At 33.0% G+C, this 13,851-nt stretch overlaps 1 protein-coding gene across 1 annotated transcript in view; it reads left to right on the top strand.

Moving 5' to 3' along the window:
* Window positions 1-13,851, top strand: part of si:ch211-281l24.3 (uncharacterized) — a 65,916-nt gene that overhangs the window by 21,676 nt on the left and 30,389 nt on the right. The window contains 1 exon segment of the mRNA XM_058799250.1: window positions 12,627-13,070. Within this exon segment, the coding sequence (XP_058655233.1) occupies window positions 12,627-13,070 (444 nt within the window).

The raw sequence follows: 13,851 nt of genomic DNA, 5'->3' as shown, positions 1-13,851 counted from the left end.
GACCCCTTACAGATTCGAATGGTGTATTGCTCTTATCTGTACGATCAAAAATGGCAGAGTAATTCAAGCTCATTTCGGCCTTATAAAGGAAAATCTGCCTCAAAACGCATATATGCGTTTGTCGACCCCAGAGGGTTTAGTATGTTAAGCACCTTTATTTTTATTAAGAGTGTAGATAATATACAGAGAAAACTATATATTTTTAGGCCATTTGACAGCAGCTAGAAAACATTGTCACATAACAACAGAAAATCCACCCAGTGTCCATAAACCTATGAGAAAAATAGAGAGAATTTAGCAAAAATTACATTTAAATATTTACTCATAATTGCTCTTTTTTATTATAATTAATAAAAATCAATAGATATAACGTTATTATAAAAATGGTCTAATATGAACTTGTATGTAAACCAATTGCTACTTTAACTTTAACAATAGGGTTCCCTGTATAGTTTAGTTTAGAAAAAAATAGAAAAAACAAAGTGTACATTACCAGTCAAAAGTTTTTGAACAATAAGATTTTTAATGTTTTTAAAGAATTCTCTTCTGCTCACCAAACCTGCATTTATTTGATCCAAAATGCAGCAAAAGCAGTAATATTGTAAAATATGTTTACTATTTAAAATAACTGCTTTATTTGAATATATTTTAAAATGTAATTTATTCCTGTGATCAAAGCTGAATTTTCAGCATCATTTCTCCAGTCTTCAGTGTCACATGATCCTTCAGAAATCATTCTAATATTCTGATTTGCTGCTCAACAAACATTTTTTACATCAAAAAAATATATATAATAAAAAACATCATTATTATTATAAATATTTAAAACAGTTGAGTAAATTTTTTTCAGGATTCTTTTAATGAATACAAAGATCAAAATATTAGCATTTATTAGCAGTTATATGAAAGTCAGTATAAATATTTATTGTATTTCTTTTTTTTTGGGGGGGGGGGTTATAGAAATTAATACTTTTATTTAGCAAGGATGATTTAAATCAAAAGTGATGATAAAGACATTTATAATGTTACAAAAAGATTTCTATTTCAGATAAATTATGTTCTTCTGAACTTTCTATTCATCAAAGAAACCTAAAAAAATTCTACTCAACTGTTTTCAACAACAACAACAACAATAATAATAATAATAATAATGTTTTTTGAGCTAAAAATTCAGCTTTGAAATCACAGGAATAAATTACATTTTAAAATATATACATTAAAATATAAAATACATTTTAAATAATAAAAATATTTCACAATATTACCACTTTTGCTGTATTTTGGATCAAATAAATGCAGGCTTGGTGAGCAGAAGAGAATTAAAAAACATTATAAATTTTACTGTTCTAAAACTTTTGTCTGGTAGTGTTAATCACAGACTTGTTAATTATTCATGAATAATTCTCACTCCAGCCACTGGTTAATGAGGTGATAGAATTAAGAGAAATAAGTTTCAATAAACTAACATTTGAAGTTACGGTAGGAATGTAGCTAATGTGTGGTAATGTGAAGTAATCAGCAATCGTAGGATTTATTCATGCTTTTTTTTTAATGCCAGGTTGGAGTTATACACTGATTTTGTGTCATGGTCCATAGACCCCCTGAATTAGCTTTGGCCACCCCATGTATAAAACTCTAGCTCCGCTACTGAGTGTGTTGCATTCTGATTAGTGCCTCATATTTTAGATATATTACACAGTGACAACAACCGCATCAACTGAGTGTTTGAAAGAACTTCCTTTTGTGATCTGATGTGGATTCTTATCACAGAATGAGTCAGAAAATATACTGTGATAAAGACTGTCACTTTTAGTCAGCTACAACAATAGCTGGATGCCTTTGTCCATATATCGACTGAGAAACCTCACAGTGCATTGCATTCTGATCAGTGCCTCATAGAATACACTCAGAGCACACAGTGACAACAACCGCAAATCACCTGAGAAAATACAGACTGCTTTTATATTCATATTTTTGAGAATGGCTTACACTTACTTAGAATGAAGCAGACTAATAATTAAATCTCTTAAAGGGGTCATGGCATGGATTTTTTTATTATTTTAAGATTTTTTACTTATAATGTTAATGAAGGTTTTAACACGTGCACAAAAACATATGCATAATCAAAAATATTTTCAATCCTCATTTTGCCCCTTGGTCTTAAATTGTTATTTAAGGGAAGGTTTCTTTAAGGCTTGAAAGTAAATGGCCACTGTTATGATTGGCTGACGTCAGATACAACAGTACATCAGTGTAGAAAGATGCTGTTTGCAGCCTGATTTAGTTACAACATCTACCAGCGGAGATGACCTGAACCAAATTAACCAGTTAAACCTTTATTTTTTTAATTTACAGTAAAATACTGGCAGCAGAGTCGCCAGCAATCTACTGTAATTCTACAGTATTCATACTTTAAATTATTTAACAGCTTTTTTCTGTAATAATTAAATGCAGTACATTTCTGTGATTATTTCAATTTACAACATCATTATGGTTACTTTTAATTCACTCTTTATTGTACAAAGGCATAAAATGGATAGAAATAATTGGACTGGAGATTCATTACTTAATTTATTTCTAATCTTTTTTAGATTTATTTTTAAATCTAATGCTATTTTATGCCTTTGTAAAGAGTGAATTTAAAGTAACCAATGATGTTGTAATTAGATTTTTCAGTCGAACATTATTGTTCTGTGGGCTACACACATCTACTTAAAATACATTATATTGAAAGATATAAAAAAGCAAACACTTAAAGGATATATATCAAAATAAAGTTTTATTTAGAAGAGCAGTCAACAATTTAACAAGGATTCAAAACTAAAAAAGGTAAAAAAAAAAAACAGAAGAAAACAGATTTTGGCTAACAAAAAAAAAAAAAAAAAAAAAAAAAAAAAAAACAAATGGCAATAAAAAATAAATAACAGACACAAACATAAAATAAGTTCCAAACATGACAACCTGAGGTCAAACACATTAAACATTTAACATTTTTTGAACATTTTTGGATCTGCACTAACATGCAACAAATTTAGTGAAACATTTTAGTGAAAAAAAAACATTTGTTCAGGGTTTTTTCAGCACTTTTTTAAACATTCCAGTGAGGAGGCTCGTGTACCTTTTAAAAGAGTTCTAGTCCTAGGTGAATGACTTTGTCATTTTACACCCACTTAACCATGACGACCTGGCTGCATGTTGTCTCCTGAGGTATTCCAACTGGTACCCCTGTAAAACATCAGCAAACAAAATATTTTATCAAAATAACTCTAGAATTGTCAATGTAGAGCACAACCCAGATAACAAGGAGATTGCTGATAGTGTTGACTAACAAAACGCTTCCTGCATGTCTCAAGTCAACTCATTTTTCCATAACACTGACTATTTAATTTTTTTTACACATTTCTACTGTTCAAATTCACTGAATGGTCCATGTTTATATTACAGCACAAAATTATTCCTAAGATGTTACCTTTTGTATAGATGGTAATGAAACTGAATAACTAACACCCAGACAAATGTTCAGCTACAATAGAATCAACTGTTGTTGGTCTAATTCAGTGGTTCTCAAACCTGTCCTAGAGTACCCCAGCACTGCACATTTTGTATGTCTCCCTATATCTGACACACTTCAGGTATTGCATTCTCTACTAATGAGCTGATGAGTTGAATCAGGTGTGATCGATTAGGGAGACATGCAAAATGTGCAGGGCTGGTGGTTCTCCAGGACAGATTTGAGAACCACTGGTCTATTGATTTGATAGCATTTAATTTTTTAGATTTTCATTCCTTTACTCTCCTGAATCATTTTTTAAAGGTTGTATTGCTTTTGTTCTTTTTAGCACACTTTTACTTTTTTTAAATGAACTTTGTGGTTTAATGTGGAAACATCAGTCTGTCAAAACAACACAGACAGAAACAAGAGGAGAGCTCACTGACCTATATGAAGTCCCACTGAAAGTCGATTAGGTTCTTCAATAGTGTGGAGACATGTGCATTCACTGTGGACTGTAAAATTCTTAAGAATTTTTTCGGGACAACCTTTCCCCGGGTGGCCTTTGTGCCTTTTTCGGGATTGATGCCAATGAAGCACCTGCAATTACAAGCGTCAGAGACTGAATGAAAAACTATAAGAGACACCTTGTAAGCTTAAAAGGGTAGTTTGGGTTTTGCACATTATGTTAATAACTAGTACTGACATCATGAGGTATTTTGTCAAATTTTGCTGCCTGTTTTTCAATATCTTGGAAGTAATTTACTTGTTAAAAATTACAAGTGTATTACTATGCACAGGAGACAGTATTATGCCTCTATTCAAGCTTATAAGCAGTGTGATTTGAAAATCAGCTCCACTGCAGTAATAATCTAGCATAAAAAATAAATAAATATAAATAAAGATGCAGTGCGATCAGACAAAGGCATAAAGCAGCTCATGTATTTCATTTGTATTGTTCTTTTAATGTTTTTGTTGTGTTGTGGCTTGCAAAGTTTTTGTTATTCGACCCCTGTTCTGTTACTCATTTTGCCCAGCAATTACCTAGCTGGCAGGGAGATTTTTGATCACAAGCCTGACATTAACTAAGGCAGGCCTGTGATCAGAAATCTCCTAGTCAGCGGGTTAAATGTTGGGCAAACAAATAGTAGCGGAACATGGGGTCAGGTAACAAAAACTTTGCAAGCCACAATAAGCAACATAAGATGGTTTTTAACATAAGATGGTATCGCTCACAGGTATTTACTCAAAATAGGAAATACCATCTTGGTATAAATGCAAACTAACCCTTTAGGCAAAGTAATGGTTTCTGGTGATGCAGGTTTTAGCAATTATAACTCAAGAAAAGCTATAATGATGAAAAGGAAATTCAAGCAGTCTCACCTCTAAATGAATTCCAGAGTACAGGCTGCTTCTTGATATTGGAGGTTAAGCATATAGTATATTGCAAATACAGCAGCAAGTCCCGTCAAAAAGGTTGATGTGATGCCTTCAGATATGACACGACCCTCAAGCGTGATCATCCAGCGCCCAAAAGTGACTTGCCCAGTTCCACCTGAAAATTCAAGTAATAGCAACATGCATCTCACCTTGCATAAACATCTGTACATTCAAAGAAAAATAGAAATGTAATATGTCAATCAATGAAATGTATACCAAGTAGAATCAGGCGAGGACTTGCGGGTACAGTCAGGGTTGTCTCAATGTCAGCTGCAGTGGCACACACCTGTAGGGAACAGACATTTTTAAAGAGGTTTTTAAAGGGTTAGTTCACCCAAAAATGAAATTTCAGTCATTAATTACTCACTCTCATGTCGCTCCATACCCATAAGACCTTCGCTCATCTTCGAACACAAATTAAGATATTTTTGATGAAATCTGAGAGGTATCTGAACCGCACATAGGCAGCAAAGTCATTGCACTTTTAAAGGCCCAGAAAGTTAGTAAAGACATAGTTAAAATAGTCAGCGTGACTACAGTGGTTCAGCTTTAATGTTATGAAGCGACAAGAATACTTTTTGTGTGCGCAAAAACAAAACGGCGTTCTGGCGTTAAAATACGTCAGAAAAAAGACAAGTATAATGGCTGATTTTGGTTACAACCCGTATCAATCTTTGCACCTAAATTTCTAATCGCAAATCAATTTATCAAAATATATGTTTTTGCTGTGGATATTAAACACCAAAACTATTCTCATTTTAAACATATGTCACCTTTAAACTAACTTTAAATAATCAACATTTCATACATCAAGTTTGTTTAGTGATTTTCTGTGGAATTTGAAGACATTAACAATGAGCAACAGATTGTTAACTGGCCAGTTTAACAACGACGTCTTAGTTTAGAGATGATCTAAAACAAACTTGATAAAACCTGGTGACTAAAATGCGTGTATATGTTTGAATTATTCACACATTTTAGCGGTGAAGAGACGTTTTACAACCTCGTGACTGTAAATGTGTGTAAATATGTATGAAATGTTCACATTTCAGCACTGAAGGGCCATTTTAAAACCATACACTCACTAGCTCGACAGCTTGCTGAGCATCGATGTCATAACATTACTTCTGGTAATAATACCTGAATAAAATACTGGTGAGGAATATAAGAAAATGCTTTTAATTACCGTGTAGGTACAGATGCAGATGCAGGTCAGTGCAGTTGAAGGACTTCGGATGGCGAATGGCGATGTAAAGCAGATGTCCTTGAACTTTCCTCTTCGTGAAAAAGTGCTTTACAAATGACGTTTGTAAAAAATGTCATCACAAGTAGGCTACCTGACTGAAAATTATTTTGGATGCTAGAAAATTGCAAATTAACCAAACTGACAAAACATAACGCACTTTGACCAAACTTGTACTGCAGTTGTACACCCAATTAAAAAAAAATAATATATATATAAAAATACTGCATTGTACTGTATTTAACACAGCCCATAATGCACTGCAAACAGCAAAAAACCGTATTACTTAAATACAGTAGAGTACTGTTAAAAATTGGCTGTAAATTAACAGCAATTTCTTAAACTGAAAAATATTGCCCATAATGCATTGTTTTCTACAGAACATTACTGTTTTAATGGAAAACAGTATGTTACTGTCAGATTTTGGCTGTTTTTTTACAACAATTTTTTACAGTGTAGGTGTTTTCACAAAGCATCCCCATTACAATGTTAGTGAGTGAAATTCACAATAAGTGCTGTAAAGTTGTTAACATGATTGATTAGTTCAAAAATCAGTAGTGACATGGCTAAACATTTAACTAGGCAGTCTTTCTCTATAAAAACTGATCTCATCCTCTTTTGGATCGTGGGATATAGAATATATAGGCTACATATGTTGATACAGTTGTTCAACATTCAAAAAAATGCATGGGGTATAACAATAAATTGTCACAATATATTGTAATACTAAAATGCAGATGTATTTTGGATAGCGACAACTGTGTACCAAAAATGAATGTTATTTTTACGTTAAGTCAAGTAAGATTTATTGTCATTCTGCTATGTTGAGACATAGCCTCCAGTGGAGAGAAATGTTGTAGGCTACCTCTGCAGTAAAAGTTTAAACAAGTATAAAACTACACAGACAACGTACTGAAAGGAGTAGGCTAAACTAATGACAAATAGGCTACTATAATCAAACTAGTTTAAGTTCAGATGAGCTTTATTGTGATTCAGCTACATAAATGTACCGAAATATTATCTAAACATCGATATCCCTTTCGAAAATTAACCATGGTTTTACTAAATAAATACCATGGTGTTCGCAGAAAAGCTGCCATTACAGAAATGGTAACCTGTAAAAAAACAAAAACATGGTTACCACACTTTTACTATAGTAAAACCAACTTTAATTTTCATAAGGGATATCATAGTTTATTATCATATTTATGTTTATATATAGCATACAGTAGTTTATATGCACGCCTTGTACAACATTTAAAACTAAAAGTGGCCTGTAAAGAGATATTTCATATTTCAACCAATATTTTACTCTGAATACTAGCAGATTTTAGTCTTACAATAGCCTGTTTGGAAAAGTCCAACTCAAAATATGTAGCTTTTTATATATAGCCGAGCAACATTTTAACTCATGAAGTTAAGAATAAAAGGCTACTGTCAGGAATTATATTAGTGGCTCTTCTTCAAACATTCGTCATCTGAGTCACTCCGAGAAGAGTCCTCGCTGTCCAGAGTGTGTCTTGACCCGTGTAGCGTGCCATCATCCAACGTGCAGAAAAAGAAAGTAGGCTAAATTCTATGATGAAGCTTGACATTTTGATGGCATTTTTCAGGGGCATCTACATGTTTATCTGGCTGATCTCAAATCATTAACATGTGAACAGAGTGCTCAGTGTGAGGCGGGATCACATTACAGGTTCTGTTGTTATTAAGACTATACACCAATAAAAGTAGAACCTTAAAACTATGCAATACTCGTATCTGTATTTTTAGTTATTTTCGTGGTCTTCGACCCCAAAGATTATTTTCTAATCATTCCATTGTTAAAATCATTCTGAAATACTGGTAAACCACTGTTTATTAAAACACTGAATTTAGTATTATATCAGCGTAAACTTGATCCTTCTCCCCAATTCACAGGACAAGAGTGACACCAGAAGAGAAATATTCATCATTTTGCTTAGCTACAAAATTACATAATTATTTGACACAAATGATTGCACAGTGTTAAAACATTTAAAAAGTTTTAGATATTGCACTAAATAATGTGATTTGTTTTACTTTTTTTTTTTTTTTTTGTAAATAATTAATGACCTCTTGGGTGATATTACTATATCTGATACTAAATTAAATTGTCTAAGCTTTCATTTTTGGTACACAATATTGTCGCTATCCATAATTCATTTGCATTTTAAAATTACTATATTGTGACAATATATTGCTATACCCCTGCATTGTTCTGAATGTTAAACAATTGTATCAACATATGTAGCCTATATATTCTATATCCCGCGATCCAAAAGAGGATGAGATCAGTTTTTATAGAGAAAGACTGCCTAGTTAAATGTTTAGCCATGTCACTACTGATTTTTGAACTAATCAATCATGTTAACAACTTTACAGCACTTATTGTGAATTTCACTCACTAACATTGTAATGGGGATGCTTTGTGAAAACACCTAGGCTAAATGGTTAATTATAGATATAGTAAGACAGAAACTCACCTGTTCCCCACTCATGTTGGTCTGCTGTATTCCCTGAAAAGGTAAACAGGTGTTTCGGGTCTCGAGAGACTAGCGTAAATTGACCAACAGCGCCATCTGCTGTTTTTGGATTGCATTTGTGAGAAAATCTGTTTGCACACATGTGAGAAAATCCGCCTGCATCCACCGCATTTGTGAGAAAATCAAGTCACATTTCCTCATAAAAAGGCAAATGAGTCTCACAGTTGTAACACACAATACATATTTGTCCATACATCTGCATTTTCTCTCAAATAGTTTTGTATTTGCAAATGAGTTTGCGTTTGTTTGAAAGACGAGTTTTCTTTGCAAAGCAGATTGTGTTTATTTGCAAAACACTGGATTTGTTTGATGAATATTGGCACAAAATTCGCTCCGTATGACTTCAGCTTTCCCTGATCACACAATGATGTCACTAAACATCAAGCGATAGATGGAGCCTACAGTAAAAATATCGGATATGCATCTATCCCAACTACAATATGATGAGGACAACTTTCCCTGACTGACTTGAATCATTCAGTCACCCATCCATACATTACATGCTTATGAAAGTATTTAAATGATTAAAATGATGTCATTTTAATATTAAAATAAAATTTTCTATCATACTCTCTTAAAAATAAAGGTGCTTCATGATGCCACAGAAGAACATTTTTGTCTAAATGGTTCCATAAAGAACCTTTAACATCTGAAGAACCTTTCTGTTTCATAAAAGGTTCTTTGTGGCGAAAGAAGATTCTTCAGATTATAAAAATGTAAGAAAGAGATGGTTCTTTAAAGAACCTTTGACTGAATGGTTCTTTATGGAACCAAAAATGGTTCTTCTGTGGCATCGCTGCACTGATAAAAAGGATTTTGTGTTGAAGTAAATACTACCGAAAAACAAATGTAATTTCTACATTAAATAATTTAGTTCAGGCAAGAATTTAAATAGAGTAAATTCAATATTAGTACTCAATTTAAGCTTGTAGAATTTAAAGTTTGAACTTATGAGTATATTTTACTTGGAATTGTTTGTTATTTTTACAAATATTAAGTAAATATCAACATCATGATCCCGTTGTTCCCATCATGCACTTGGGCATGAATAATTAATACGTTTTTTTTCCTGTTTTCGAGATGTATTTACACTGTTTTATGGTTGCTTTTGTTGTTAGGTTAAGTAACTTGCTTTTTCGTGACATCTGGAGTTAATTTTTTACTCAAAATGACCCATTCATACTCAAACAATATTCACTGATTGTCACCGTCATTGTGTATCATGTGCCAAGTATTCAGGTCTCTGTTCATTCAGTTAATAACTATATTGAGTCAACATGTTACCATAAAATGAATAACGAGCAGTCTACTTGCTTACATACGTGCTTGTAACTTAACCACATGCTTTATAGGCTTTTTTTTTTTGTTGTTGTTTTTTTTTAGTTAGGTAGATTTTACTTAATTCCGTATTTAAATTTTACTTTAAAAAATGCGTGCAAAAAGTTGCAAAATGAAAATTAAGTAAATTTAACTTTAGTTTTTTTCCAGTAAGAACCTTTTAAGTACCTTTATTTTTAAGAGCGTAAATGATATACATAGAAAACTACATATTTTTAGGCTATTTGTTCCCCCAAAAGTGTGGACACTTGTTCTGCAGGACTGTACGTGTCATTAAGTCATGTGGTTTTGTTTAGAGGAGACTCTAAAATGTTAACTTTATGTTACTCAAGCATCTATTCAGTCTGTCGTCACAGTGTGTTGCATTCTGATTAGTGCCTCATATTTTAGATATATTACACAGTGACAACAACCGCATCAACTGAGTGTTTGAAAGAACTTCCTTTTGTGATCTGATGTGGATTCTTATCACAGAATGAGTCAGAAAATATACTGTGATAAAGACTGTCACTTTTAGTCAGCTACAACAATAGCTGGATGCCTTTGTCCATATATCGACTGAGAAACCTCACAATGCATTGCATTCTGATCAGTGCCTCATAGAATACACTCAGAGCACACAGTGACAACAACCGCAAATCACCTGAGAAAATACAGACTGCTTTTATATTCATATTTTTGAGAATGGCTTACACTTACTTAGAATGAAGCAGACTAATGATTAAATCTCTTAAAGGGGTCATGGCATGGATTTTTTTATTATTTTAAGATTTTAAAACATACGCACAAAAACATATGCATAATCAAAAATATTTTCAATCCTCATTTTGCCCCTTGGTCTTAAATTATTGTTATTTAAGGGAAGGTTTCTTTAAGGCTTGAAAGTAAATGGCCACTGTTATGATTGGCTGACGTCGGATGCAACAGTACAAATACAACAGTACATCAGTGTAGAAAGATGCTGTTTGCAGCCTGATTTAGTTACAACATCTACCAGCGGAGATGACCTGAACCAAATTAACCAGTTAAACCTTTATCCCTGGCTTGTACTACTCAGTTTTTATTGCAGAGATCTAATAAAAGCACTTTGAGAAACTGTTTTAAAGGCGCTATATAAAAATAAAGTTATTATTATAATTCACAACACCTGATTATGACATTTGTCACTTTTACTGCATTTCCATCTTACAGATATATTCACTAATCAGGAATATCAAATCTCTCAAACAACAAGTTATTCATGACAAAAACAGATCAATATATCTCTCTAAATTATTTCAATTTATGCAAAAACTATTTACAAAAGAAAGGGGGTGTGGACGCAATATCTATTAATAAACATAAAAACAGAGGATCTATAACAAAAAAAAGAAAAAAACATTTGGTTCAACAGGAGTTATATACTCAACTACTACTCAGATTTTTGTTCAGTTAAATACTTTGTATAATGACTGTCATTTCTCCTAATACCAGTATTAAGAAAGAAAAAAATATATATATGACGAGCTTCTTGATATATCAGGTTACATCACATAAATTCTTGGGTGTCTATATGGACAATTTGTTATGTTGGTCTTTTCATGTCGACAGTCTTTGTTCTAGATTGCAGCAGAGGTTATACTTTTTGCGAAGGTTAAAAGTATTTGGGGTAAATCGGAGGATTTTATTTCTGTTCTATCAGTCTGTTTTTGAGAGTTTGATAAGATATGGTATAACAGCATGGTATGGAAATCTGACGGTCCAATCTAAATCAAAACTTGCTCGACTTGTACAGACTGCTTTAAAAATTGTGGGTTGGGAAGAGAAATTACCTATTCAGGAGAAGTATGAAGTTTCTGTTTTAAGACGAGCAAAGAAAATTGTTGCCGATGATACACACATTTTACATGAGAATTTTAATATGTTACCCTCAGACAGACGACTGAGGATTTTGATGTGTAAATCAAATCGCTACAAAAATTATTTTGTGCCAATTGCTGTTAAACTATTTAACAGAGAAGAGCAAAAATAAGGAGTCAGTTTGGCATATTGTAGCTTTAATATATTTGATATGTGTAAATTATTGTGAGTTGTTATGTGTAGTTTGTGTCAATGTTACGTACTGGATCAGTTATCTGTGTCAGCAAGTGTGCAGCAAACACTCACATTCATGATTTCAATATATCGCTTCTCCTGCCTGAAAAGACCATCAACATTGCAGATAACATCTGAAATAATTAATTTACATACACATATCCTAAAAACTAATCCTGTGTGACTGAAATGCTTCAAATCAGGTGATTTTAAGTCAGTGTTTTGGCTGTCAGTCAATGATGCTCTCTGTCAGTAGGGAATAGCATTATAGCCGCTCAAACACTTCCAGTGGCTTCACCGCCGAATGGCAGTTTAAACACAACGAGCAATCCAGTCATTATACAGATCAGTGTGATAAACTAATTACATATTTTATTATTATATTGTAATGATGAATGTTGTAATTATGAGTCTGCTCCCATATTTCATATTATCCAGCTTTAGACATTGAAGTGCATTTACATTTGTGTCTCCACAGATTTCATCCCCTTGTTTTCAAAGAGAAGAAAAGGTCTGCCCAGTTTCTGGCAAATCTGATTATTTCAGCATCAGAGTTTGATAAAACTACGGGTGAAAATTACACTGAGCTGTTCACATCTGTGTGCAGCTACACGTCTTTCCCCTGCAGTCAAAACTACACTAGTGATGATGCTGATCAGTGTGATTTCCTGCTGGATCTGTGTTCACATGTGAAGGACTATGAGACTCAAACAGGCAGCAGTGTCCTTCCAGCATTACAGCCAATTTATCAGTCAGCTCCTGCAGTCTGGAGAATAAAGCTCTCAGAGAGAAAGAGCTCCATCCTCCTAGAAGTGCTGAAACTCCAAACAGAGAAGAAACCAGTAGAGCTGATAGACTGGACAGATGAAGAGAGTGAAGTGAAGGGATTCCTCCAGTGTCTGCCCTACATCTCACAGCTGAGGTGAGTCTCTATGAACATAACAGAATCTATTACAAACATCCTACTTCAAGCTGAGTTTAATAAAGCCACTGTTAACTGAAGTAAGTTATGTGTTCAGACCAATTAAATGTTTGTTTTTTTGTCAGTAGATTTTTATTTTTCATATAAATGACAAATGATTATGAAGCAGAGTGGCCGATACTGACCGTATGACTTCAGCTTTCCCTGATCACACAATGATGTCACTAAACATCAAGCGATAGATGGAGCCTACAGTAAAAATATTGGATATGCATCTATCCCAACTACAATATAATGAGGACAACTTTCACTGACTGACTTTTTGAATCATTCAGTCACCCATCCATACACGACATGCTTATGAAAGTATTTAAATGATTAAAATGATGTCATTTTAATATTAAAATACATTTTTCTATCATACTCTCTTAAAAATAAAGGTGCTTCACGATGCCATAGAAGAACATTTTTGTCTAAATGGTTCCATAAAGAACCTTTAACATCTGAAGAACCTTTCTGTTTCACAAAAGATTCTTTGTGGCGAAAGAAGGTTCTTCAGATTATAAAAGGTAAGAAAGAGATGGTTCTTTAAAGAACCTTTGACTGAATGGTTCTTTATGGAACCAAAAATGGTTCTTCTGTGGCATCGCTGCACTGATAAAAATGATTTTGTGGTGAAGTAAATACTACAGAAAAACAAATGTAATTTCTACATTAAATAATTTAGTTCAGGCAAGAATTTAAATACAGTAAATTCAATATTAGTACTCAATTTAAGCTT

Source organism: Onychostoma macrolepis, chromosome 15, assembly GCF_012432095.1.
Source record: "Onychostoma macrolepis isolate SWU-2019 chromosome 15, ASM1243209v1, whole genome shotgun sequence".
Classification (NCBI taxonomy): Eukaryota; Metazoa; Chordata; class Actinopteri; order Cypriniformes; family Cyprinidae; genus Onychostoma; species Onychostoma macrolepis.
This window is presented reverse-complemented; position numbering and strand designations above follow the sequence as displayed.